Source organism: Anthonomus grandis, chromosome 13, assembly GCF_022605725.1.
Source record: "Anthonomus grandis grandis chromosome 13, icAntGran1.3, whole genome shotgun sequence".
NCBI classification, from domain to species: Eukaryota; Metazoa; Arthropoda; class Insecta; order Coleoptera; family Curculionidae; genus Anthonomus; species Anthonomus grandis.
The window spans coordinates 6,082,860-6,109,657 of record NC_065558.1 but is presented as its reverse complement, the minus strand read 5'-3'; the positions used below and the strand labels follow the sequence as shown (position 1 = coordinate 6,109,657).

The 26,798-nt window shown below is 33.8% G+C and overlaps 4 protein-coding genes across 4 annotated transcripts in view; 2 read left to right on the top strand and 2 right to left on the bottom strand.

The window, feature by feature from the left end:
* LOC126743894 (centrosomin) overlaps positions 1 to 4,049 on the bottom strand; it is an 88,828-nt gene extending 84,779 nt beyond the window's left edge. Inside the window, exon 1 of the mRNA XM_050451151.1 lies at positions 3,895 to 4,049. Within this exon, the coding sequence (XP_050307108.1) occupies positions 3,895 to 3,953 (59 nt within the window). The 5' untranslated portion in view covers positions 3,954 to 4,049. The remainder of the gene's footprint in view (positions 1 to 3,894) is intronic.
* A 1,149-nt stretch (positions 4,050 to 5,198) lies between these two features.
* On the top strand, positions 5,199 to 13,643 carry LOC126743903 (RNA-binding protein 48). The gene is made up of 3 exons (XM_050451169.1): positions 5,199 to 5,611; positions 13,180 to 13,397; positions 13,456 to 13,643. Exons 1-3 carry the CDS (start codon positions 5,498 to 5,500, stop codon positions 13,574 to 13,576), a joined length of 453 nt encoding a protein of 150 aa, XP_050307126.1. The 5' UTR covers positions 5,199 to 5,497; the 3' UTR covers positions 13,577 to 13,643.
* On the bottom strand, positions 13,612 to 18,400 carry LOC126743901 (ras-related protein Rab-18-B-like). The gene is made up of 4 exons (XM_050451167.1): positions 17,971 to 18,400; positions 14,164 to 14,305; positions 13,986 to 14,111; positions 13,612 to 13,931 (listed from the first exon to the last, which is right to left on the bottom strand). The coding sequence occupies exons 1-4, from the start codon at positions 18,204 to 18,206 to the stop codon at positions 13,821 to 13,823; spliced, it is 615 nt and encodes a 204-aa protein (XP_050307124.1). The 5' UTR covers positions 18,207 to 18,400; the 3' UTR covers positions 13,612 to 13,820.
* An 810-nt stretch (positions 18,401 to 19,210) lies between these two features.
* On the top strand, positions 19,211 to 26,380 carry LOC126743902 (DNA-directed RNA polymerase II subunit RPB7). The gene is made up of 6 exons (XM_050451168.1): positions 19,211 to 19,370; positions 19,423 to 19,532; positions 25,667 to 25,826; positions 25,879 to 25,929; positions 25,985 to 26,122; positions 26,188 to 26,380. The coding sequence occupies exons 1-6, from the start codon at positions 19,359 to 19,361 to the stop codon at positions 26,236 to 26,238; spliced, it is 522 nt and encodes a 173-aa protein (XP_050307125.1). The 5' UTR covers positions 19,211 to 19,358; the 3' UTR covers positions 26,239 to 26,380.
* The last annotated feature ends 418 nt before the right edge of the window (positions 26,381 to 26,798 follow it).

Here is a 26,798-nt window from a genome sequence, read left to right as displayed (position 1 = left end):
CATTTTTAATTAATGTGGAGGAGGGGATTGGAAGATTTAAATCATTCACTTAAGTATCTTGGATTTGGGGTTATAAATTTAAAGCGTTTTGCACAAAAGTAAGCAGGCCACTTTCTGAATGTAGAGGGAGAAGACAGTGTGTATGCCCAGCCTAATAAATAATGGGCGACAGGAATCTCTTGGTTTAGCCCCACAGATGTAACGTACAGCACGCTTCTGTAAAACAAGCAGCATTTGTAGAAGGTAGGCAGCTGCATTACCCCAGAAGCAAATGGCATACCTAAGGTGGGATTCAATTAATGAAAAATATAGAGATCTTGGAAACTGCATGCCAAGCTCCAGAGTAGCCGCTCTGACTGCAAAACAACCTGCAGACACCTTCTTGCAAGTACCGAGGATATGCTCTTCAAATCTGAGTTCTTTGTCAATGAATATACCCAAAAATTTTTTATTATCAAACTGCTGAACTACTGAATTAGAAAAAGGCATGTGGTCTAGAGCACACTTAAAACACAATAATTTGGTTTTTTGAGGATTTAGTGACAGCAAGTTTGATTCAAACCAGAGATTTACTGCCTGAAGAGCTGCCAGTTGCTAGTGTAGTAAGGTTAGGGGTGTAGAATTTATAGGGAATAAGAAGTTCAGATTCTAAATTGACTCAATGTGTACACTAAAATGATCTCAATGCGTACTACTGCAATCTTGAAAATTTGTCTAGGCACATATACCTATTGTTGAATGCATGTACCCGACACAATTTTCTTTTCCCCAATTAATATATTTGACCTTAAACACACAGTTTCTGTATTAAGAAGTGGGAAATTCTTTGGTTGGGATGGGATTTCCCCAACATTTTAAATGCTCTCAACTCTTTGACTGAGGTTATCAATATATCTTTTTTCTGTGGGTGTTTTTTCAAGTTATATATTATGTAAAAGGTATTTATATAGGTACTGTGTATTGTCATATCTGACACATAATTCACTTTAACTACTTAAGTCATTAAATTAAAAAAATCCATCCATTTTGACATCAAGTCGATATAATTTTAAATGAGGGAAAAACACAAGTAGACTGTTGAGACTGAGACTTAGGTCTTTAATTTTTAGTTTAGTCTAGATACTACATATGAACTTTGTTTAAAACATAATTTGTTCTAAAACAATAATAAAGCATATTTGATTTGATAATTGGGTGAGGTTTACTACCCCTATTGTGACATTGACATATATGACAATTATAGGGATGATGATCCCTATCCTCTAGTTTAAAATGAAGTGCATATTTTAGGCATTACCTTGTCTCAGTTTAGGCATCAAATTAGATAAATTATTTGAATCTTTTTGTTAATTTTTTTTTTTACAATTTTTTTACTTTAGATTATGGAAGGTATTTTAATTTTCAATATTTGTGATATTAGCTTTTAATCATTGTTCTTTTTTATATTCATTTATGGGTTGTAGTTAAGTTATCAGAGCCAAATCAGTGTTAATGACAATTAAATGGTTAATATGGTTGTTAATTCTGTTAGAATTTAATTATTTTTATTATTGTGGTTAGATTAAATGGAATTATTATGTTGTATTATTCTTTTTTGTAATGGGATTGATCCCTTATAATAATAATAAATAAATAAAAAAACTTTCATATTTAATGTTTAGACAAAAAAGTAAAAGTTTGAATAGCTGCCCACTATTTCAACCACCTTTACAAGACCCTCACGCATTTCAAAGTTTCATCTTGAGTATATGGCTTTCATCAAGAATATTTTGTTTTGGATCCTAACATTAGGCCTGTAACAGGACAGGATTATCCATATCCTTAGCAACAATAGAAGTTTTCGAAGAAGGTTTTTACTCACCATTTTAAGTTAACTGTAATTTTTAGTAAAAAAAATTGAGAGCTTTGGATTTGGAGCTGCATAAATTAACTCAGTAGGGTTTTCCAGGGAGATTATTTAATTTATTTCATTCCTACTCGATTGGTAGATCTCAATATGTTGAATATGAGGGCTTTAAATCGAAACTTTTTAACGTAACGTCGGGTGTGCCACAGGGCTCGAACCTGGGTCCACTCCTGTTTAGTTTTTTTATAAATGACTTGATTGAGTCACTCACTTGTCATAGGCTGGCTTTTGCCAATGATTTGAAGTTATATTTAAATGTATATGGTTTGGAGGATTGTTTTTTTCTTCAGAACTGTCTAAATACATTGGAGGTATGGTGCTCTGTTAACAGGTTAGGCTTGAATGCGGCTAAATGTAGTGTGGTCAGTTACTCTAGATCAAAAAACACCCTTAAATTTTAATTACTTTATTAATGATACTACTTTGAGATTAGATCAAATTCCTGATCATGGTATGACCGTTGACTCTGAATTTACATTCATTCCACACTTCAACAACATAGTCAAGTCAGCCCTGAGAAGGCTTGGGTTCATAATTAGAAGTTCTCAGAGTTTTACTTTGAAATCTACATTAAGACTGCTTTTCTGTTGCTTTCTGAGATCAAAACTGCAGTTTGGCTGCATTATATGGAACCCGCTCTATCAGAATCATGTTGGTCTCCTTGAATCTGTTCAGCGTAGATTTGCTAAGTTTTTGGCCTTCAGGCAGGATGGCATATATCCTGTAAGAGGGTTTGATCATCGGCAACTATTGGAACACTTCAATCTACATTCATTACATCTCAGAAGAATGATCTTCTCTGTAAAATTCTTGCATGGGTTACAGAATGGATTCATTGATAGTCCTGTACTTCTTTCTGGTGTACATTTCATGGTGCCTAAGCTTAATGCTAGACATCCCCTAACATTCTTTCTGCCAAGGCCTGCCTCATACTAACATCCTGTTGAAATCGCCACTATATACAATATGCGTTATATTTAATCAGATCTGCCACATGTGCGATATAAACTTCTCTCCGGTTCATGTGATTGTCGATATCTTGGTGGATTATTACTCTTGGGATTAAGACCCATGTGTTTAAGTTATAGTTAGTAGGTAAATTGCAGTTAATTTAATTTTGTTGAATATGTAATTATCTTGTTAAACTTTTATAATTGGGTTTTTATATCATATTAATAGTTATTTGTTCTAATTTTTTGGATAACTTTTGAGATTGTGACTTTACTTTACTTTTTTTCTTTTCTTTTCGTTCATTTAGGTTTGTTTGTGTGTGTTTTTTTTTAACTATATTTTTCATTGTTTTGCAACTGTTTCCTGTTATTGGGAAAGTTGCCTGTTGGAAATAAAAGCTTATTATTATTATTATTATTATGAGACTTCTTAAGTTTTATTTTCAAGATTCTGGAGACGTTACTTTACATATATGTGGTTTACAACAATGCAATTATCTTAAACTCTTCATGCCTGCACCCACCATGAAATTATCAAAGTAATAAACTAGGATAAGCATCTTTAAAAGTGTTAGAGGAAAGCCTTCTAAATAATAAAAATTCATCATCTAGTTCATATAAGCAAACATATATAGTAATAAAATGAATTATTTGAAATTCTTACTATAGCTAACAAAATAATTTCAATATGCATTGCCAATTCTAACTTATTACACATAAGACTTTTAGAATATTCAGGGCTCGATGATGATGAAGTATATTCATATATAGAGTCTATAGATTTTCACCTTTAAGTAGATTATATTATTATATGAACTGATCTCTCCCTGCAATGTTATAAAATGTCTTTTATTTACAACAGGTGAAAGCACCTGCATTCCGCAGGGTTTAACATTAACCATTACAAAACGCGGGTTTATTTAAGCGCCTTATATTAAATATAGAAATAACGAGCGTCGAAAATAGCCAACACCAGGAAATAAAAGAATTGTAAAGAGAGCCGGGGGTTCTTGGCCAAAGACCAGAAACGCAACTTACATGTCTGCCATGGATACGGAGTAGTCCACGGAATCGGAGATGGTTTTTTCGCTTTCCATGTTTGATTAATTACACGTTTCTTCAGTCCTTTCGCCAGTTTTTACTTCTCGGTCAAAGTTTTTTTTATTAAATAGTTCTAATAACGGATTTTAATGACGTTCTAACTTTGAATTGATAACGGTTTGTTTGGATTGGTCGGTTGCCAGGTGAATATAGTGACACATGTCAAATGTCAGGGAAAACATCTGTTATTTACAGGCAACCCGCTTGACGTTCTAATCTGATTTATAACAAATTGATGATTTATGTTATTATTAAATAATTTTTAACTTGGCATGCGGAATTTTCCTTTCTGGATATATACGTTTTTGATAAGAAGACTATAACCTTAATGAACTTGAAATGTTAAAAATATTTTTTAAGTAAAATAGAATAAATTTAACTGTTTAAATTAGAAGACGAAGAAAGTATTAACTTCTTTCCAGAGTCCTGATCCTTGCTGCATAGATTATTGTCTATTGAAATAGGATAATTCAGATTAAAAATCACTCAATTCGATTAAGAAAATAATCGGTAGCATCCGATTATGGAAAAATAATTCGATTATTTTAAACGAGTGATATTCATTCAATATTTAATAATAATAAACATAACATTGGTATTATTACATTTTAAAATTGTAATTTAAATAAAAGTAAATATGAAATAGTTAATTCCTTTTAAGTCTATTTTTTTAATAGAAATAAATATATTTTATTTGGCAAATAATGGTATTATAAAATAATTCATATAACACAAGAAAGTACTTAACAAACAATTAAACAAATCATTCCTTTTTAATAAAAACAAACCAGTAAATAAATCTCTAACTAAAAAAATAAATATCGCTAACTAAAGAAAAATATATTTTAATTCGTGATAAAACCAGTTAAAGCCATGAATTTAGAAAAATTATGTAATCTAAACTTTTGGGTAATAATCTACTTCTTCTTTGATTAGTTTTCTGTCCTGTGTTTAAGAAAATATATTAAAAATCTTAATCATCAAGGAACAAAAAAAATAATACAAAACTAATTATTTGTCACGAATTGATGAGCTGTTAAAAGGTGTTATAAATGTACTGGAGATTTGCGATGTTGCATATACAGGGTGTCTCACGACGAATAGACGCGATCGATGTCTCGGAAACTAATTTTTCAAAAATTTTGAAAATTTGGCAACATGGCACAGTCGATGGGGGCTACACAACTAAAATATTTTGACAGTTGTGACGTTTCCGGTTATACCGGAAGTAGGTAGTCTATTCGTCGTGAGACACCCTGTATACACACGAGTCATGATACTAATACTCGAATAATAGTATCATGCACACGAGTGATTTTCAATTCGAATTATTTATAATTCGATTATTGAAATCATTCCTAACCTAACCCCTCCATCTTGGCTCAGCTTTTGACAACTGTCAAAACAAAACAATATAACCTCAAACTCAATAGGAAAAGTGATGGAGGACTATTATCTTATTAACTTCCAGAAGTATTAATCTAAGATTATCTTCTCTTTATTATTAGATTTATAATGATCCAAACAATCAGAAACATATATGATGGATAGAGAGTCCATTGAAACCCTAAAAGAAATAAATCATCATAAACAAGAGGAATACTGCACTACTAGGCCTGCATATAGACAGGGTCGAAAATTAACTGCCGTTAAGGTAAGTTTTAGTCAAAAATATTAGTTTACTAAGGATGGAACTATGGAGAGTAAGAAACATACAATAAACTCTACATTACTGTACCCCAGAGCCACACTATGCCAAAAACCTAATTTTGTAGGAGGCGCATTTGAAGTTTTTAAATGATGTATTAATATTATAACTACTTTGTTTATTAGGGAATTTTTATGAATTTGGTGTAATAGTATTCTTTAATAGTGTACTTTATAAGAACCTAAAATTTTTGAAAATTAGTAATTAATTTTTCTTAAAAATCTTTATTGGACTTGACTTATTCCAAGTCCAATAAATAAATATTATAACTGGACTTGAAATATTTATGTTGTTTTATATTTTTACCTTGATACTAAAAAAATAAGTCACTAGAGTCAAAACGTTTATTTTTCTACCTTAAAAATAAAATAAAAACACACTTAAAACAGTTTTTGGTGAGTATTCGCAATAGCTGAGTATTAACAATAATAATATAATTAATAGAATAATAGTAGCTTTAAGAGGTACATTGTTTCAAAATTACTTTGCGAACTTTATAGGAACTACATAAAATCAGCATACATACGTACTACAACTGAAACCAAAAATTTAATCTTCTGATTCGTTCGAACCATGTTGTAAATTTTTATAAAAATTGTGAAATCTGGTAGGTACCCATTGAAGCAGTTTCTGGAGGTAAGTGTATTTTTTGGTCGATATTGGCTTGGGTCCAGTTCTTATTGCTGAAATACCCCCTGCATCTGCAATGGTAATTAACCGTCTGGTTTTCCTGTTTAAATCAACGTTCAATAGCTGAGATATGGCATTTTTGATGCCCATTTTTGGCCTCAAAAACGGACGTCGAAAACGACTTTTTCACGATTTTCAAAGTGCTCTCATTCCCTCAGTTCTGCTCGGATCCTGTTATAACCCGGTGTTTTCGTAATCTAGGTGACCCAAATAAGACGCTGGTATACTTAGTTTGATTTCGAAAAAAATCAATTTTTGGTGAAAAAATTCGATACGGGGGGGTATAGCCGAAAAATGAAAAATTCCAAACTTTGAAGGTCGATATCTCGGCTTCTATGGGAGCTATCGGGAAAATTCCAACGGTTTTGTCTTAGTTTCGTCATTCTAAATCCAACGAGACCATCCGCAAGGTCGTAGCACTTCTTATAGCTGAGATATGGCATTTTTGATGCCCATTTTTGGCCTCAAAAACGGACGTCGAAAACGACTTTTTCACGATTTTCAAAGTGCTCTCATTCCCTTAGTTCTGCTCGGATCCTGTTATAACCCGGTGTTTTCGTAATCTAGGAGACCCAAATAAGACGCTGGTATACTTAGTTTGATTTCGAAAAAAATCAATTTTTGGTGAAAAAATTCGATACGGGGGGGTATACCCGAAAAATGAAAAATTCCAAACTTTGAAGGTCGATATCTCGGCTTCTATTGGAGCTATCGGGAAAATTCCAACGGTTTTGTCTTAGTTTCGTCATTCTAAATCCAACGAGACCATCCGCAAGGTCGTAGCTTTTACGATAGCCGAGATATGGCATTTTTGGCCTCAAAAACGGACGTCGAAAACGACTTTTTCACGATTTTCAAAGTGCTCTCATTCCCTTAGTTCTGCTCGGATCCTGTTATAACCCGGTGTTTTCGTAATCTAGGTGACTTAAATAAGACGCTGGTATACTTAGTTTGATTTCGAAAAAAATCAATTTTTGGTGAAAAAATTCGATACGGGGGGGTATAGCCGAAAAATGAAAAATTCCAAACTTTGAAGGTCGATATCTCGGCTTCTATTGGAGCTATCGGGAAAATTCCAACGGTTTTGTCTTAGTTTCGTCATTCTAAATCCAACGAGACCATCCGCAAGGTCGTAGCTTTTACGATAGCCGAGATATGGCATTTTTGATGCCCATTTTTGGCCTCAAAAACGGACGTCGAAAACGACTTTTTCACGATTTTCAAAGTGCTCTCATTCCCTTAGTTCTGCTCGGATCCTGTTATAACCCGGTGTTTTCGTAATCTAGGTGACTTAAATAAGACGCTGGTATACTTAGTTTGATTTCGAAAAAAATCAATTTTTGGTGAAAAAATTCGATACGGGGGGGTATAGCCGAAAAATGAAAAATTCCAAACTTTGAAGGTCGATATCTCGGCTTCTATTGGAGCTATCGGGAAAATTCCAACGGTTTTGTCTTAGTTTCGTCATTCTAAATCCAACGAGACCATCCGCAAGGTCGTAGCTTTTACGATAGCCGAGATATGGCATTTTTGGCCTCAAAAACGGACGTCGAAAACGACTTTTTCACGATTTTCAAAGTGCTCTCATTCCCTTAGTTCTGCTCGGATCCTGTTATAACCCGGTGTTTTCGTAATCTAGGTGACTTAAATAAGACGCTGGTATACTTAGTTTGATTTCGAAAAAAATCAATTTTTGGTGAAAAAATTCGATACGGGGGGGTATAGCCGAAAAATGAAAAATTCCAAACTTTGAAGGTCGATATCTCGGCTTCTATTGGAGCTATCGGGAAAATTCCAACGGTTTTGTCTTAGTTTCGTCATTCTAAATCCAACGAGACCATCCGCAAGGTCGTAGCTTTTACGATAGCCGAGATATGGCATTTTTGATGCCCATTTTTGGCCTCAAAAACGGACGTCGAAAACGACTTTTTCACGATTTTCAAAGTGCTCTCATTCCCTTAGTTCTGCTCGGATCCTGTTATAACCCGGTGTTTTCGTAATCTAGGTGACCCAAATAAGCCGCTGGTATACTTAGTTTGATTTCGAAAAAAATCAATTTTTGGTGAAAAAATTCGATACGGAGGGGTATAGCCGAAAAATGAAAAAATCCAAACTTTGAAGGTCGATATCTCGGCTTCTATGGGAGCTATCGGGAAAATTCTAACAGTTTTGTCTTAGTTTCGTCATTCTAAATCCAACGAGACCATCCGCAAGGTCGTAGCTTTTACGATAGCCGAGATATGGCATTTTTGATGCCCATTTTTGGCCTCGAAAACGGACGTCGAAAACGACTTTTTCACGATTTTCAAAGTGCTCTCATTCCCTCAGTTCTGCTCGGATCCTGTTATAACCCGGTGTTTTCGTAATCTAGCTGACCCAAATAAGACGCTGGTATACTTAGTTTGATTTCGAAAAAAATCAATTTTTGGTGAAAAAATTCGATACGGGGGGGTATACCCGAAAAATGAAAAATTCCAAACTTTGAAGGTCGATATCTCGGCTTCTATGGGAGCTATCGGGAAAATTCTAACAGTTTTGTCTTAGTTTCGTCATTCTAAATCCAACGAGACCATCCGCAAGGTCGTAGCTTTTACGATAGCCGAGATATGGCATTTTTGATGCCCATTTTTGGCCTCAAAAACGGACGTCGAAAACGACTTTTTCACGATTTTCAAAGTGCTCTCATTCCCTTAGTTCTGCTCGGATCCTGTTATAACCCGGTGTTTTCGTAATCTAGGAGACCCAAATAAGACGCTGGTATACTTAGTTTGATTTCGAAAAAAATCAATTTTTGGTGAAAAAATTCGATACGGGGGGGTATAGCCGAAAAATGAAAAATTCCAAACTTTGAAGGTCGATATCTCGGCTTCTATTGGAGCTATCGGGAAAATTCCAACGGTTTTGTCTTAGTTTCGTCATTCTAAATCCAACGAGACCATCCGCAAGGTCGTAGCTTTTACGATAGCCGAGATATGGCATTTTTGATGCCCATTTTTGGCCTCAAAAACGGACGTCGAAAACGACTTTTTCACGATTTTCAAAGTGCTCTCATTCCCTCAGTTCTGCTCGGATCCTGTTATAACCCGGTGTTTTCGTAATCTAGGAGACCCAAATAAGACGCTGGTATACTTAGTTTGATTTCGAAAAAAATCAATTTTTGGTGAAAAAATTCGATACGGGGGGGTATACCCGAAAAATTAAAAATTCCAAACTTTGAAGGTCGATATCTCGGTTTCTATGGGAGCTATCGGGAAAATTCCAACGGTTTTGTCTTAGTTTCGTCATTCTAAATCCAACGAGACCATCCGCAAGGTCGTAGCACTTCTAATAGCTGAGATATGGCATTTTTGATGCCCATTTTTGGCCTCAAAAACGGACGTCGAAAACGACTTTTTCACGATTTTCAAAGTGCTCTCATTCCCTTAGTTCTGCTCGGATCCTGTTATAACCCGGTGTTTTCGTAATCTAGGAGACCCAAATAAGACGCTGGTATACTTAGTTTGATTTCGAAAAAAATCAATTTTTGGTGAAAACATTCGATATGGGGGGTATACCCGAAAAATGAAAAATTCCAAACTTTGAAGGTCGATATCTCGGCTTCTATGGGAGCTATCGGGAAAATTCTAACAGTTTTGTCTTAGTTTCGTCATTCTAAATCCAACGAGACCATCCGCAAGGTCGTAGCTTTTACGATAGCCGAGATATGGCATTTTTGATGCCCATTTTTGGCCTCAAAAACGGACGTCGAAAACGACTTTTTCACGATTTTCAAAGTGCTCTCATTCCCTTAGTTCTGCTCGGATCCTGTTATAACCCGGTGTTTTCGTAATCTAGGTGACCCAAATAAGCCGCTGGTATACTTAGTTTGATTTCGAAAAAAATCAATTTTTGGTGAAAAAATTCGATACGGAGGGGTATAGCCGAAAAATGAAAAAATCCAAACTTTGAAGGTCGATATCTCGGCTTCTATGGGAGCTATCGGGAAAATTCTAACAGTTTTGTCTTAGTTTCGTCATTCTAAATCCAACGAGACCATCCGCAAGGTCGTAGCTTTTACGATAGCCGAGATATGGCATTTTTGATGCCCATTTTTGGCCTCGAAAACGGACGTCGAAAACGACTTTTTCACGATTTTCAAAGTGCTCTCATTCCCTCAGTTCTGCTCGGATCCTGTTATAACCCGGTGTTTTCGTAATCTAGCTGACCCAAATAAGACGCTGGTATACTTAGTTTGATTTCGAAAAAAATCAATTTTTGGTGAAAAAATTCGATACGGGGGGGTATACCCGAAAAATGAAAAATTCCAAACTTTGAAGGTCGATATCTCGGCTTCTATGGGAGCTATCGGGAAAATTCTAACAGTTTTGTCTTAGTTTCGTCATTCTAAATCCAACGAGACCATCCGCAAGGTCGTAGCTTTTACGATAGCCGAGATATGGCATTTTTGATGCCCATTTTTGGCCTCAAAAACGGACGTCGAAAACGACTTTTTCACGATTTTCAAAGTGCTCTCATTCCCTTAGTTCTGCTCGGATCCTGTTATAACCCGGTGTTTTCGTAATCTAGGAGACCCAAATAAGACGCTGGTATACTTAGTTTGATTTCGAAAAAAATCAATTTTTGGTGAAAAAATTCGATACGGGGGGGTATAGCCGAAAAATGAAAAAATCCAAACTTTGAAGGTCTATATCTCGGCTTCTATTGGAGCTATCGGGAAAATTCCAACGGTTTTGTCTTAGTTTCGTCGTTCTAAATGCAACGAGACCATCCGCAAGGTCGTAGCACTTCTAATAGCTGAGATATGGCATTTTTGATGCCCATTTTTGGCCTCAAAAACGGACGTCGAAAACGACTTTTTCACGATTTTCAAAGTGCTCTCATTCCCTTAGTTCTGCTCGGATCCTGTTATAACCCGGTGTTTTCGTAATCTAGGTGACCCAAATAAGACGCTGGTATACTTAGTTTGATTTCGAAAAAAATCAATTTTTGGTAAAAAAAAATCGATACGGGGGGGTATACCCGAAAAATGAAAAATTCCAAACTTTGAAGGTCGATATCTCGGCTTCTATGGGAGCTATCGGGAAAATTCTAACAGTTTTGTCTTAGTTTCGTCATTCTAAATCCAACGAGACCATCCGCAAGGTCGTAGCTTTTACGATAGCCGAGATATGGCATTTTTGATGCCCATTTTTGGCCTCGAAAACGGACGTCGAAAACGACTTTTTCACGATTTTCAAAGTGCTCTCATTCCCTCAGTTCTGCTCGGATCCTGTTATAACCCGGTGTTTTCGTAATCTAGGTGACCCAAATAAGACGCTGGTATACTTAGTTTGATTTCGAAAAAAATCAATTTTTGGTGAAAAAATTCGATACGGGGGGGTATACCCGAAAAATGAAAAATTCCAAACTTTGAAGGTCGATATCTCGGCTTCTATGGGAGCTATCGGGAAAATTCCAACGGTTTTGTCTTAGTTTCGTCATTCTAAATCTAACGAGACCATCCGCAAGGTCGTAGCACTTCTAATAGTTGAGATATGGCATTTTTGATGCCCATTTTTGGCCTCAAAAACGGACGTCGAAAACGACTTTTTCAGGATTTTCAAAGTGCTCTCATTCCCTTAGTTTGTAGTTCCTGGATCTTGGCTATTTTGGTTGTCCAAAGCTAAAACAAAAAGGAATTATTGAAGATATTTTAGAAATTATTTGTCCATTTTGTATAACTAATACCATCTTTTAAAGTTATCTCGGATTCTTCTGACGATTTTAAAAAAAATTGAATTTTTTTAGAAAGCAACTTTTCAGGTACTTGACGCATTGTGGGAGCTCTTCAGGCGTCAATGTCATAGAAGGTTCAACAGGATTGGAACGAAAAAGATCCCCAGTGGTTTTTTGATTTTCACTAGTTGATTTAAAAAATATAGCTCCTAGTTTATGGCTATTTGGGGGTTCTAATGCTAAAACAAATAGGAATCATTCTAAATATGTTAAAAATGTATAATTGTGGAACAATAACTCGTATAAATGACTATCAATACGTCTATTTATAATTTTAATTTGCTAACAATTTTTATTCAAGAAAACAAAATACATAAAATTGCTTAACTTAAAAAATGCCAAGTCCCTTCTTTAGGTAGTATTTAAATATGCTAAGTCCACCCTAACGTATAAAAATGATCCGAATATAACTAGGGGTAAAGAAAAAACATTAAAAACTGGAGTTCTAAAATACTACTAAAGAATATAGTTACTTACAGTTTTCTCTTTCCAGTGATTGGGTATTTTTTGCACTTGTAAATTCACTAAACTTTTCCTTATTACCATCTAACAGCACAAAGATTTTTTTTGTTCTCTCCGACATTTTATAACATTTATATTTTTACAAAATTTGCGTTTGTTATACGGCACCTCAACCGGCTTTAACGAGTGATCACACCAAACTATAATAATATTATTTGTGATTATAAAAGCCGGTTATTTGGCGGACTCCCGGACTTGTCGTATGCGCAGCTGTAATCAAATTTAAGGCAAACTAAGCTTACTGGACTTGGCTTATATATATTATGCTCTTGATAAATGATGGACTTGACATTATTCTTCCTAGGCTATCTTTTGAACTAGCGTATATATTGAAGCGGAAATATTTGCAATGTATTTGGGACCGCAATATTATGATATATTTAACTCATTTTTGCTAATTATGGATTAGCAGAGTTTGGCTCTGGGGTAATTTAATAGTACCACTTCCTTCCTTTAAAATGTAAAATATCTATTATTCTAACAAGAATGTATTTGGAAGAAAAAGCTGATAATCACTGCTATTCCAGGTTTATACAATAAACAATGAATCCCAACACCTGTACATTTATGGGGTGCCCCAAATCAATCTCCGCAAAGAGCTGAAGAACCTTTGCACAAAATATGGGGAAGTTTTTAGTATAAATCTGGTTTCAGACGTGAAACGTGAGATTTTCACAGAATGCTTCCATATTCACTACAAAAGAATTCAGTCTGCTCGTGTAGCAAAGAGATTATTGGATGCCAAGTACGTAGTTGTTTCTCCAAGAAAAAAATCACATTTATTATTAAAAGTTGTTTTTAAGGTCATTCTATGGTGGATTATTGCATATTTGCTATGCGCCAGAATGCGAGAGTGTACTCGAGACTAAAGCTAAGTTGGCTCAGAGAAAGAGGGATGTGTTAAATAGGTTGCATAAGAAGTAAGCTAGTTTAAGTACCTATTTTTGAAAGAATACAAGTTTTTAATAGGGATAATAAAATATTAAATATATTAGTATTTTTTTATAAAGAAACAATGATAGGTGGTCAACAAAATAAAACTTAAATAACATTTAACACCTTAACTTATAGCAAGAACAAGTACAATAAATACAAATTACACAAAAGTATATAGCAATTTTTTTACTATTTTGAAAATTATGTATAAAAAAAAACAAAACCTTAAAGCTTATACTAAACTACAATAAGATGCACAACCGCTTTGAGGGGCCTTGTCATTTTTACCAACATGTATATTATCTGGATTATAAGACTCCCATAATCCAGGAGTTTGAATAATCTAAAAAAAAAGGAAGAAATTGATAAAATTATAGTTATATAGAAGTTAACTTACTATGTGAACAAGTTCCTCAAAAGCACTTTGCACACCATGCTTAGTTTTTGCACTCGCCTCAATGTATAAAGTTTGATGTCTCCTGGCAAAAGCCATTGCTTGTTCCCTAGTAACTTCCCTGCGATCCTTAATAATATTTTAAAAATAAAGCAATTCAGTAAAACGCACCACAACTTACCACATCAATTTTATTTCCTACAATCATTTTTACGATATTATCCTTTGTTGAGTAAGTATCAAGTTCACTAAGCCAGTTTTCTAATCTGGCAAATGTGGCATAACTGCTTACATCAAATACTAATATAGCACCCTGAGCATCCCTGTAAAATGATAATAATTATGGTGTTCAAAGATATGAGGCAGGTTCAAGGTAAAATTTAAAAACCCTTTGTTTTGAGTTTACTCAAGATCCCTATAAAAATACCTACAGGGTGACTTCGCCAGTAAGCCGGACATAAGCAGTTAGCGGACAAATGGCCTTTAACTTCAAATAATAACATATACGCGAAATTTATATATGGTGTAAATGCACGTCACTGTCCATCCATGTTATACGCGCAGAATTAAAACATTTTAAGCAACATAACCTAAAATATTCATGATCCAAACGACCGTTAAAAATCAGCTGTTAAGTGTCTGTGATGTTCATTAAAAAAAAAATAGTAAGAATGCACATTTGTATGGTAAGTTAATATACCTAATTAGGTTTTAAATCATCAATTCTAGTTATAGCATAAAGGTGCGAACTATTCTTTAAAACAGCGAGATTTTTCTCATTTATTTTAAAAAACGTGGTAGTCGGATATTGGAATATATTGTCTGCGAAATTTCCAGTAGTAGGACAGGTGTCCGCTTACTGGTAAATTTAATCATTAGTGTTTGCATCTTTATCTGTTTTGTGAAAAGTATGTATTGGTGTTTCTTTTTATTAACAATGGAAAATGGTATTTTAGTTTGTACTAGCCAGTGGACGGACACTTTTTTGTACCATGTTTTAAAAATATAATGTAATAAAAAATAAATGCACACATGTTTGTGCCCGACCAGTGGGCTTTTTCGTTTTCGGTATTGTTTCCAGTATTCGTCCACATATTTTTTTCTATGTTTCTTTCCCTAATTTAGGATTTTTTTCGTTAAAGGTGAAAAACAAGCCATGAATTCCAATAAAAAACGAACACGAGCTGCTTACTCATAAGATAATTTAATTGCCGCCTGCCAAGAAATCCGCAACGCCCAAAAATTAAGAGAAGTTTGTCGCCAGTATGGTATTCAGAAGTCGACTGTCCTGGACCGGATTAAGGGTCGTGTAAAAATGGACGTTAAATGTCGTATGGGGCCTGATCCAGTTTTGAGTACCAATAACGAAGAAAAAATAGTAACATGGTTAACAACCTTAGCAAAATGTGGATTCCCTTTGAAAAAAGAGGAATTATTACTAGCAGTTCAAAAAATTGTTTAAGAGGGTAACTTTATACACCATTTAAAGATGGACGCCCTGGCCAGAAATGGTTTTCTGGATTTCTAAGAAGACATCCAAAATTGGCAATGACGTCAGCAGAATCACTGGATTCTTCAAGAGCCAAAATAAACAAAGAATATATTAAATTATGGTTCCAAAATTTAGAAAAATGTGGCTGTGCTGATCTATTAAAGGATGCAAGTCGAATTCTAAATGCCGACGAATCAGGTTTTAGTCTTTGTCCTAAATCTGGCAAAATATTAGGACTTAAAGGTCATAATGTATATAATGTAAAAAAAGGAAACGAGAAGGAGAATCTCACGGTTCTAATGACAATTACAGCCAATGGCAAAATATGTCCGCCTGTAGTTGTTTTCCCTTATGTACGGCCGCCAAAAGCAGTCATAGACAGCATGCCTGAACATTGGGTTTTCGGAAAATCTGAGTCAGGTTGGATGCGTTCGGATATATTTTTTGAATTTGTTGCCAACAGACTCAATAATTGGTTGACTGAACAAGATATACAGAGACCCATTTTATTTTTAGTGGATGGTCACCGCTCCCATATGTCTATGGAAGTAAGTCGATTTTGTGACGAAAATCAAATTATCCTTTATGCATTGCCCCCAAATGCAACGCATTTAATTCAGCCAGCAGATGTTTCAGTATTCAGGCCTATGAAAGAATATTGACGACAATATGTACGAGAATGGCAAGCAGAACACAATAAAATTGTTACTAAAAGTGAGTTTTGTCCTATATTCTTTAAGGTTTTAGAACACCCAAACATGCCGACCAACATAAAAAATGGGTTTAGGGCTTGTGGACTTTATCCATTTGACCCAGAGGCCCCAGATTACAGTAAATGCGTACAAAATACGCTTGAAGACATGCAGCAAAATCACAACCTTAATGAAACGGTAAACCTTCAAAAGTGATAACTATTTTGAAACCGGATTTGCTGGAAAATGGAATTGATATTGATGTTTTGTTAAATTTGATAATAACGTTGAAAATAGATGAAGCTGAAGAAGCAAAGGTCGAGCGTCCTGACGTAATTTTAGAGGAACACAAAGAAGTTTTTATTGGTGAAATGTTGGAACCAAACTTATTAGAAAATGTGATGGAAGTTGAGTATGAGATTAGCTATGACGGAATATTGGAGCCAGTTGCTAACGATGAACCCAAAATTGTGGTCTTAGAAAATCGTCTATTGCCAAGCAATCCAAGCATGGTTAATATTTATGAAAACCCTCAACCATCTACATCCAATCTTCAATTAATTGAAAATGCGGACAAAACTCAAAGTATTACAACGGAAAAGCGTCTGTTGCAAAGCACGGCAGTTACTGATGAAGACCCTCAACCATCTACGTCCGATTTTAAAGTAATTGAAGCGACAGGAAAAAATACACTGGACAAAAACATTACAAATAAAGAAAAATCCGAAAGTGACAGTAAAACAAAATACAAAACCAAAGTTGAGTTAGCCTTTCAAAAACATCTTAGGTTTCCAAAACCATTAGCAAAGAAAATCAAAACAAACTGAAATAGTAACTTTCCAAGTGCAATTTCATCTAATGAATGGAGGAAACATTATGAAGAAAAATTAAGACAAAAAGAGGAAAAGGAAAATTCAAGGAAGAAAAAAAAAGATGAAGGTAAATCTAAAACAGGAAAAAAAAACAGTGCAAAATAGAAAATCATTAGCTACGAAAAATCTTAATGACCTTGTTAACTTCGAAAATGATAAGCAAAGGTGTGTAAATTGTGAAGAACTTTTGGACAGTGACGCCGAAGACGAAAATGACAAAAATGTTGGTTGCGACAAATGCCCTAGGTGGTATCACATGGGATGTACAAAAGTCAAAGGTTTACAATATTCTGATGTTCAATATCAGGATTTTATTTGTGATCTTTGTATTGACGCATAAATAACAGATGTTTACTTGTTCTAGAAATTTGTTTTTATTTTACTGCCAGTATTGTAATAAGTAATAAGTTTTGTTTTGGAAATGTTTAAGATTTATTTTATATCTTTTATTTCTGTTCCTTAAGAGTTTTATATTTTATTTAATAAAATTTTTTGTTTTTAAGAGGTTTTTATTATTTGGCTCTTGAAATTCATAATTTCTTTATTACGGCTCATAGCCCGGTCGACTACTAGCTGGCGCTGTCCGTTCACTGGAAAAAAGCAAATTTTTTGGATATATTTTTTTTAAAAATACATAAGTTATCATATAAAATGTCTAATTTAGCCATCATGTAAAGAAAACGTTGAGCTATACAACAAACCCTTATTTGTAAGGTTTCAACAAAAAATTATTTTTTGGCATCAATTTAAAGTTCACTTTCACGTTACCTGTCTGAGCACTGGCGAATTCACCCTATAAGGTATTTTGTTTTAAGCCACTTTTGGTAACTTAATTTAAACAATTTGGTTTTCATGAGACTTACAGTGAAATACTGCTTAAGAAAATGAACCCTTTATTAAAATTTACTGCAGTGAATATAAAAATTTCTTACCTGTAATATGAAGGTGTTAATGTCCGAAATCTCTCCTGACCTGCAGTGTCCCATATAGCCAGTTTAACAGTGTTCCCATCCACCGTAAGTTTCTTAGTTTTAAAATCGACCCCTATAGTAAGCGTTTGTTCTGGATCGAAGTTATCGTCCGTGAAACGTAAGAGAAGACTGGATTTACCGACCCCGCTTTCTCCTATTATTAGGATTTTTAGTGTAGTCAAAACTTCTTCATCCATGGTGTTTTATCCTATTTTAAGTTGTAAAAAGACTTGATGTAAATGTGGTTAAGAAGTAGATAACCGCAGCTCGTTTATGATAATCAGAGATTTGTTAATTAAGGCTTTTGCGTATTTATTTTGGACTTTTTTACTAATTGATCACAATGGTCTTATAAACAAAGTGATGTCACTTTTTTGTTTTGTATAATTAGTGACAACTGACATTTAACTATCAGCTGTTTCGGTAAGCCCAAGGAGACTCAAGGGAGGAGAGATATCTTGCCTGTGCTGAGCTATTTAACGCTCGGACAGATAAACCGATTCCAAGCGGTCTATCGGTAATTACCGTTCCTAAATGGTATTAACCAAACACGTCCAAGCGGTTATAGTTATAACCGCTTGCGATACGTGACGTCACCAATTAACCCCTTTATACGTCATCAATTTGGAACAGTAATTACCCACGTCCGAAGCTGTTTTCTAAACGTCAAATGTCAAAGATATTGAAATAAGTGCGGGAAAAAATAAAAACAAACAACAAATTATTTCCTTCTTAGAGATGACACAAAATTTATTATGGCTAACAAGTTTTCTTTTTTGATATTTATGTTTAAGAACTAATTACATATAACATTACTGGCGTCTGGGGTATTATTTACAAACAAACAACGATTGGTTATGTTATAAAGGGACTGTTCAAGGTCAACCAAGGGCTTAACCGCGGTTAAAACCGATAGATCGCTTGGAATCGGTTATAGTAGTAACGAGAGTGACAGAGAAAGGATGAAAGAAATGAGACGGGAGCGAGAGTGGAAGAAATGAGCATAGGAGATATCTCTCCTTCCTCTAGCCTTCTTGGGTGAGTCATACGTTCCCGTTTTCCATAATGTCAGTTTTAATTAGCTTATTAGCTTTATAATTTATTTTGTAATAACGTAATGAATTTTGTGTAAAAACATTTTAAAATAAATTGTATTTTTCCAATTATTCTAAAACATCGATAGTCTCCTCATTACTACTTTGGTTGCTAAGGCCACACGCCTTGAAGAAGCATACGAAGGCGAGAAGAACCGTTAAACCTAACCCCAAAAAAAAGAATTCGTTGTTTACTCTTTCGTTTTCAAAAATTAATTGGGCATTTTCTACAACTTAAGCCTTTTACAGCAAAAAATGTTTTACCACGTAAGTAAAGTCAGTCTATATAGTCATTATTAGCTATAAAAGTTAATTTCAGATATCACTGGAGCACGAAATCCTACTGCACCCCCAATACTTTGGACCACAATTATTAGACAAAGTTAAAACTAAACTCTATACTGAAGTGGAAGGCACTTGTACAGGAAAGTAAGTAATAATAATGTTATTAAGAATCATTAACACCGTATGTCATTATTTACTTTGTTAAAAGCTTTAGCAAAGTCAGTGAAAATGACATCTACCTGAAACCACTGCTCCAATAACTCTTGTTGGATTTATATTGTTGACTTCAAACATTTTTTTTAAGAATAGTACCTTTGTACCTTTGTAGTTTTCATAAATCATAAACAGTCACATTGATGAATAATACATTTTTTAATGGTCTCAATAGATTCAGAAGGTTGAAAATATTGAACTTGTCAAGTTATTTATTCTTGTTAGGGCAATTCACTTCTTGAAGAAATTATAACAAATCTATCTTTTAACTTTGTATTCTTGTATTTGGATATTGATAGGAAATTCAAGGAACATGTATTAGTGTGTTGTCAAAAGCTTTCCTTTGCTTGGGAAATTTTCCTGTTAGGGTTATTATGCAGGAACTCGGTGCTGGGTTGAGGAAAACAGTTTATTTTGCCTTGATAGATCTGCTTTTCGAGAAAGTAATTTTCAGATGCAGGCATTGTTTACTCTTCAAAAAGTGCCATGTATATATCTGTGGAGCTAAGCCAAGAGATACCAATCATCCATTATTTATAAAAAAAAGGTGTACTTATGATTTTTTGCCTCTATTTACTATGATGGTTTGTATAATTTATAAAACAAGACATAAATTCATGACAGTTAATCCTAGATATTCTGATTCAACAACAGAAAGATTCAATCAACATTAACAAACTCTGATGGACTCAATTTTCTATTAGGCAATAAAGATGTTTAACCATTTACCAGAAAACATCAAAGAGGCAACTTGTCCTAAACTGTTTAAGTCCCATTTAAAGAATCTTCTGTTGACAAATGTTTATTACTCCTTGCTAGAGTTCTATGGTGATTTATTTTAGACTTGCTTTCAAGAAAGTGTGATTGTCACAGAGTTTTTGTTCTTTGTCAGTGATAAAATTTAAAAAAAAACTTTAATTAGATAAACAAAGCGTGCTCGACTGCCTGGCTGTATCTCCTTTAAATAATACTTATTATATAAATAATCATGTGTTGAAAGTTGATTTTTTTACTAATACAATACTTAACTTATTTGATCAATTAGCTCCCTATGAAACAATTAACTATAAACATAGAAACCAGCCATGGTGTACTTATGCTGTTCATTGTTTTATCAAGCGAAAGGATCAGGCTTATAACAAATTAAAAAAAAATAAAACCCCTCTAAATTGGAATTACTATAAATATATTAAAAACGAAACTACTAGTATTATAAATAGAAAAAAAAGAGCCTACCTAGAACACTTACTAGAGAATAACAATGGCAACGGAAAAATTTTATGGAAAACTCTCAAGAATCTTAATATTTTAAACAAAAAGTCCGGTGATACCATTCCCAACAATCTTAATAACCCGAATGAAATAAACAACTTTTTTCTTCAATTTTCTGAACTTGAACCGCCAGATCCGGACTGGATTTTATTATATACTACTAGTACGGCAAAAAACTTTATTGAGCTTTTTTCTTTTAGATTTAGATTTCTTTTAGATGAACAGGAAGTTTACACTGCCTTATCATCAATAAAATCAAATGCCGTTGGTCCGGATGGTCTAAACAGTGAAATGCTAAAATTATGCTGCCCTCAGATTCTAAATATTTTAGTTAATATTTATAACTCGTGTATTCTCGTATCTAAATTTCCAGACTCCTGGAAAATTACTAGGGTTTTTCCGTTGCCAAAAACTAAAACCGAGCCCACAAACGTTTCAGAATTAAGACCCATATCCATTTTATCACCCTGCTCGAAAATATTTGAAAAAATCTTAACCGCTAAAATAATAGAACACCTGAATAAACACAATATCCTTCCCTTGAGACAATCGGGATTTAGAAAAGGCTACAGTTATTGTACAGCACTGGTGGACGTGGTTGATTCAATAATGTCAAATATAGACTCTGGAAACTCATGTGTTTTGATATTGTTAGACTACACAAGAGCATTTGATAAGGTAAACCACCAGGTCCTGTTCGCTTTGCTATTGCATATTGGATTTTCACAGAGTGCTGTCGATCTAATTAAAACCTATTTATCTAATAGGGTTCAATATGTAGAAACTGATAAGGGATGTTCGGACAGAGGGTCGCTTCACTGTGGTGTTCCACAGGGCTCCGGGCTATCCCCGTTACTATTCTGCATATACACTTGTTATCTCACACATGCCCTTGAACACTGTATTGATTATAGTTTTGCTGATGATAAACAATTATTATACTCTGTCACACCTAATAGCATAACACAAACTCAACTTAACATAAATAAAGATTTGAATCAACTAGTTCGAAACTCAGAAAAACACCACTTAAAATTAAAGCCTTTAAAAACTAAAATACTTGCTTTTGGAAAACAAAAAAATGACTTAGAAAACCAACTTAAAATTAATTTAAATAACTCAGAGCTTACCTTTGAAAAAAAATCTAGGAATTTGGGGGTAATTTTAGATACAGATTTAAGATTCAGCAAACATGTATCTGCGTGTGTACAGAGGGCGTATGCAAATTTAAAGTTGTTATATCCACATAGGCGTGCACTAAGTCGAAAACTAAAATTAACATTGTCAGATGCTCTTGTGTTAAGTCACTTTAATTATTGTGATGCATTGTATGGTCCATGCCTAACCAAACAGGATAGGGGCAGGATACAGCGAGTTCAAAGGTCGTGTTTGCGGTTTGTATTTGGCATAAGCAAGTTTGAGCCAGTAATTCACAAACTCAAAACTTGCAATTGGTTGGATATGGAAAATCGCCGTACATTTCACTCCGCTTATTTAATAAAAGTCCACCATATTTGTACAACAAAATAAAGTTTAGAACAGATGTTCACAACTTAAACCTAAGGTATAGGGGCTTAATATCTCCTCCTTTCCATAAGACTGCCTTGTTTGCAAGATCTTTCTCTTATAATGTTTACCTATTATACAATCATATTCCTCTCGAAATGAAAATACTCACGCCAACAAAATTCAAATATCTATATAAAAATAACTTGCTAACACACCACTAAGTCTTGTTGTTTTTTATTTATCTTTTTTTTTTTCATACGGTATAGTGTACTTGTGTTTTGGGTAGGTACAAACGCCTACTATAAGTATAAGAACTAGGAACTATTAGAATGTTTTAGGTAAAAACAGTGTTGTAATTTACTTGTGTTGAAATTATAAAACTACATACTACTTATGATTTGCTATTGTGCTAACATTAAATCTATATATTAATTTAATATTCTTTGTTGTTAGTTACAGTTACAAAATTTCTACGGAGTTTATTCAATATCAGTTTTACTGCCTTAAACTCCATTTTGCAGTAATACATGTATCATGTATGAAGAATGCATACCAATAATGCACTGTACTATTACTGGCAAATAAATTTATTTATTATTAATTTTAACATAATGCTATTTATTCTTGTCATGTATCAATTATAAGTGTTTGAGATTTTTTTTTTAATATAATTTATAGATACAGTACCGAGCAAAAGTGGAGAAACATTTTATTTAATAAATATAAAGCCAGAGTAATCGACTTCACAAATAATGTGAGTACTTGTTTATTGGCAAAACAAGTACTCACATTATTTCTTTAGGTTCAAAGGAATGCAAAAACATATTTGGTATTTATAAATTCTTGCAACAAAATCAATCTATTTGCTTATCTTTATTTTATGAGGAGCAAAAGTAGAGAAACATTTTTAAAGTTCTTAGTTTATGTTTATTGAAAGCAATACACAATAATATTTTGTTAATTAATAATAAATAACCTGTAAATGTGCCTCGATGTATAACTTTGGCTCTATGTGTAAAACAGTTGATAATATCAATCAGGTGTTAAGCAGTTAGGATTAAACCGCTCAGTCGTTTTCAAAACCATAAAGTTACACTGCATTAGGAACTCATTAATAAGTCCACCTAAAATTGGTAGGCCTAGAAAAACGACGCCTAGGGTTGACGAGAAGATTAAATCCTTAGCTCTTAAAAATCCATTTAACACAGCAGTGGATATAAAATCTCAACTAGATGATGTAAATGTTAGTGTCCATACAGTTCGAAGACGTTTAAGGGACAGTTGCTTGCCGGCAAGAAAATCATCAGCCTTGTAATTTCCGTCCCATTTCTATTTTGTCTACCCTCTCTAAGATAGTTGAAAAACTTGGAAAAAGCAGAATTTTGTCCTTTTTACATCATAATGGCATTTTGTCTGCAAATGCCATTATGATGTAAAAGCTGCTTCTAGATCCCTAAAATGCGGCGTTCCCCAGGGTTCAGTGTTGGGACCACTGTTATTTTTACTATATGTGGATGACTTGAGTTCATTGAAACTGCAGGGCAAGGAGGTTCAGTTTGCTGATGATACCACAATAAAAATTCAGATTATATTAAGACTTGTATCCTTGAAGACCTTCAGATTTTATCACGGTGGTGTGATGATTAAGTGCGATGTTCAGGGTCTGATGTTTGACGAAAATTCCCTCTTGCAGAATAAAGAGTGCTGCAAGTTCCTAGGAATTACCATTGATGGTCGCCTTCGGTTTGAAGATCATATCTTCTGGATGTTTTGCAGTAAGAATGGCAAAACAAGAGCTGGGAGGGGTGGTTGCACATTCAGTGTACTTTTCACTTATTGAATCTCATATTCGGTATGGCTTGCCTTTTTGGGATTTAACCAATAAGGGGCTACTTAACATTGTCTTTGTTATTCAAAAAAAAGCAGTTAGATACCTGTGTTCTGCTAAGTTAAGAGATTCTTGCAAACCCCTCTTCATTTCTGAAAAAATCCTAACTCTTTTTTCACTCTTTATCTTAGAAACAGCTGCTCTTATTAACAAAATTCCCAAACTACCCTCTGACACTGGCCATTTGACTCGTCGTGTAAATGATGTTCTCCTACCTATTCCTACATCTTCCCTTACCAAAAACTCATTAATTTACACAAGTAAAAAAATTTACAATCATGTTCCTCTATGTGTAAGACATATATCGGATGTTAAGAAATTTAAAAGAGAATTAAAGAGGCTTTTATTAGCTAAGGCATATTATAACCTGGATGACTTTTTTAATGATAGGTTTTAACCTTGGACATGTTGGAAAGTTTTTTTTTACACAAAATTATTCTTACGTAATATAGCACGTTTTCTTTCTTTCTTTCTTTCATCCAAGAAACCCTTCATTTCGAAGAAGAATCGAACCGCCCGACTTCAATTTGCACATGACCATTTAAGCTGGTCAGAAGCAAGATGGAATACAGTATTATTTTCGGATGAAAGTAAGTTTAATTTATTTTCTTCTGATGGTATTTTATGGGTCCTAAAAATAAAAGAGTTAATCCAAAGTATACTTTGGGCACTATTAGGCATGGAGGGGGAAATGTACAAGTGTGGGGTTGTTTCTCTGGTATGGAAATGGACCCTATTGTCAAAATAGATGGGATTATGGATCGGTTTAAATATTTAGAAATATTAACTGATAATATGTTGCCATATGCACAGCAAAACATGCCATTGCAATGGAGGTTTCAACACGACAATGATCCGAAGCATACAGCTGAAATTATAAAAAAATTTTTTGAGGACAAAAAAATAACTGTTGTTAAGTGGCCAGCTCAAAGTCCTGACCTTAGGGACTTAGTAGACAAAAAAATTCGTAAGGAACATCCCGAAAAATTTAAAAATGGAGACGAGTTGTTTGAAGCAGTTGAAGCTGCATGGCATTCTGTATCCAAGGAGACCTTAGGGAATCTGATTGGATCTATGAAAAGGAGATGCCTTGCAGTTATTAAAAATAAGGGATATGCAACTAAATATTAATTTGTTGTTATTATATATTTTCTTTAAATATGTGTTTCTCTATTTTTGCTCCCTGTTTTTTTTAAATAATTTACATAAATATGGCTTTATAATAAGTAGAATTATATTGTATATGTTTTATTTTTATTATCTAGTTTGGTGTAGTATTATAGGATAAACAAAATTTAGTTAACTTTAATAAAATAAATTTAAAAATAAAAAAAAAGTTTATTTACTTTTGCTCGGTTCTGTATATATACACTTTTGATTACCTTTTTGTTTATAGGTATGGTTTTGTTATAGCTGTGACTACAATAGACAGTATAGGAGCAGGTCTCATTCTGCCTGGACAAGGTTTTGTAGTGTACCCTGTTAAATATAAGGCTATTGTATTTAGACCTTTTAAAGGAGAGGTGCTGGATGCTGTTGTTCGACAAGTGAACAAGGTAATCCTTAAAACCCAATTTCTTCATTATAAACTAATTTATTCCTTTTTAGGTTGGAATGTTTGCTGAAATTGGTCCCCTATCGTGTTTTATATCTCACCATGTAAGTTTTATATTATAACAGAAATCCTGGTTATAAATTTGTTTATTTTTTTCAGTCAATACCAGCTGAAATGGAATTTTGCCCTAACGTGAATCCCCAGTGTTATAAAACCAAAGATGAGGATGTAGTTATACATGCAGAAGGAGAGATACGGCTCAAAATTGTCGGTACAAGGGTGGATGCTAGTGGAATTGTAAGTTTTTGTTATTTATCAATTTGGACCAATTCACAAATTTGAACCAATTTTGTTTTTTTCAGTTTGCAATTGGGACTCTTATGGATGATTATCTCGGGTTAATTAGTAATTAGGATTTTATTGTAATTTATATTTTGAAAGTTAATTATGTGCATCATAAGTTTTAACCAGGTGTTATTCAAGTATGTGGTCAAATTTCAAGGGGTTGAGACTAATTATTAAATAGTCTTGAAGTAATAAAAGTGTGGTAAGAAGTATTTGAGTTTAAATGAAAACCAGTTTTTCATCTTGTCAAAGTCAAAACATGCTTTATTGTCGAAAGATGAATATCTCATTTACAAAGCTAAATTTTAATTATAAAATAATATAGATAGGTCAAAATTTAGAATAGAAATAAAAATTAACATACCATATAAATATAGCACTTGACACAAACAAAAAATAAAACAAAATAAAATAAAATAAGGTGGGTACATAAATCTTAGGTACATAAAACATTACTCATGCGAGTCGACCATTAAAAAATTAATCTAAGGTGTAATAAGCCTTACTTATCAAAATTTTTTTACCTGACATTGGAACTTTTTAAAGTTATTTAGGTTTCTAAGTTCTGAGGGCAAATGGTTATACATTTTTTTTGCATCATAGATAAATGATCTCTTTACAAGGGCAT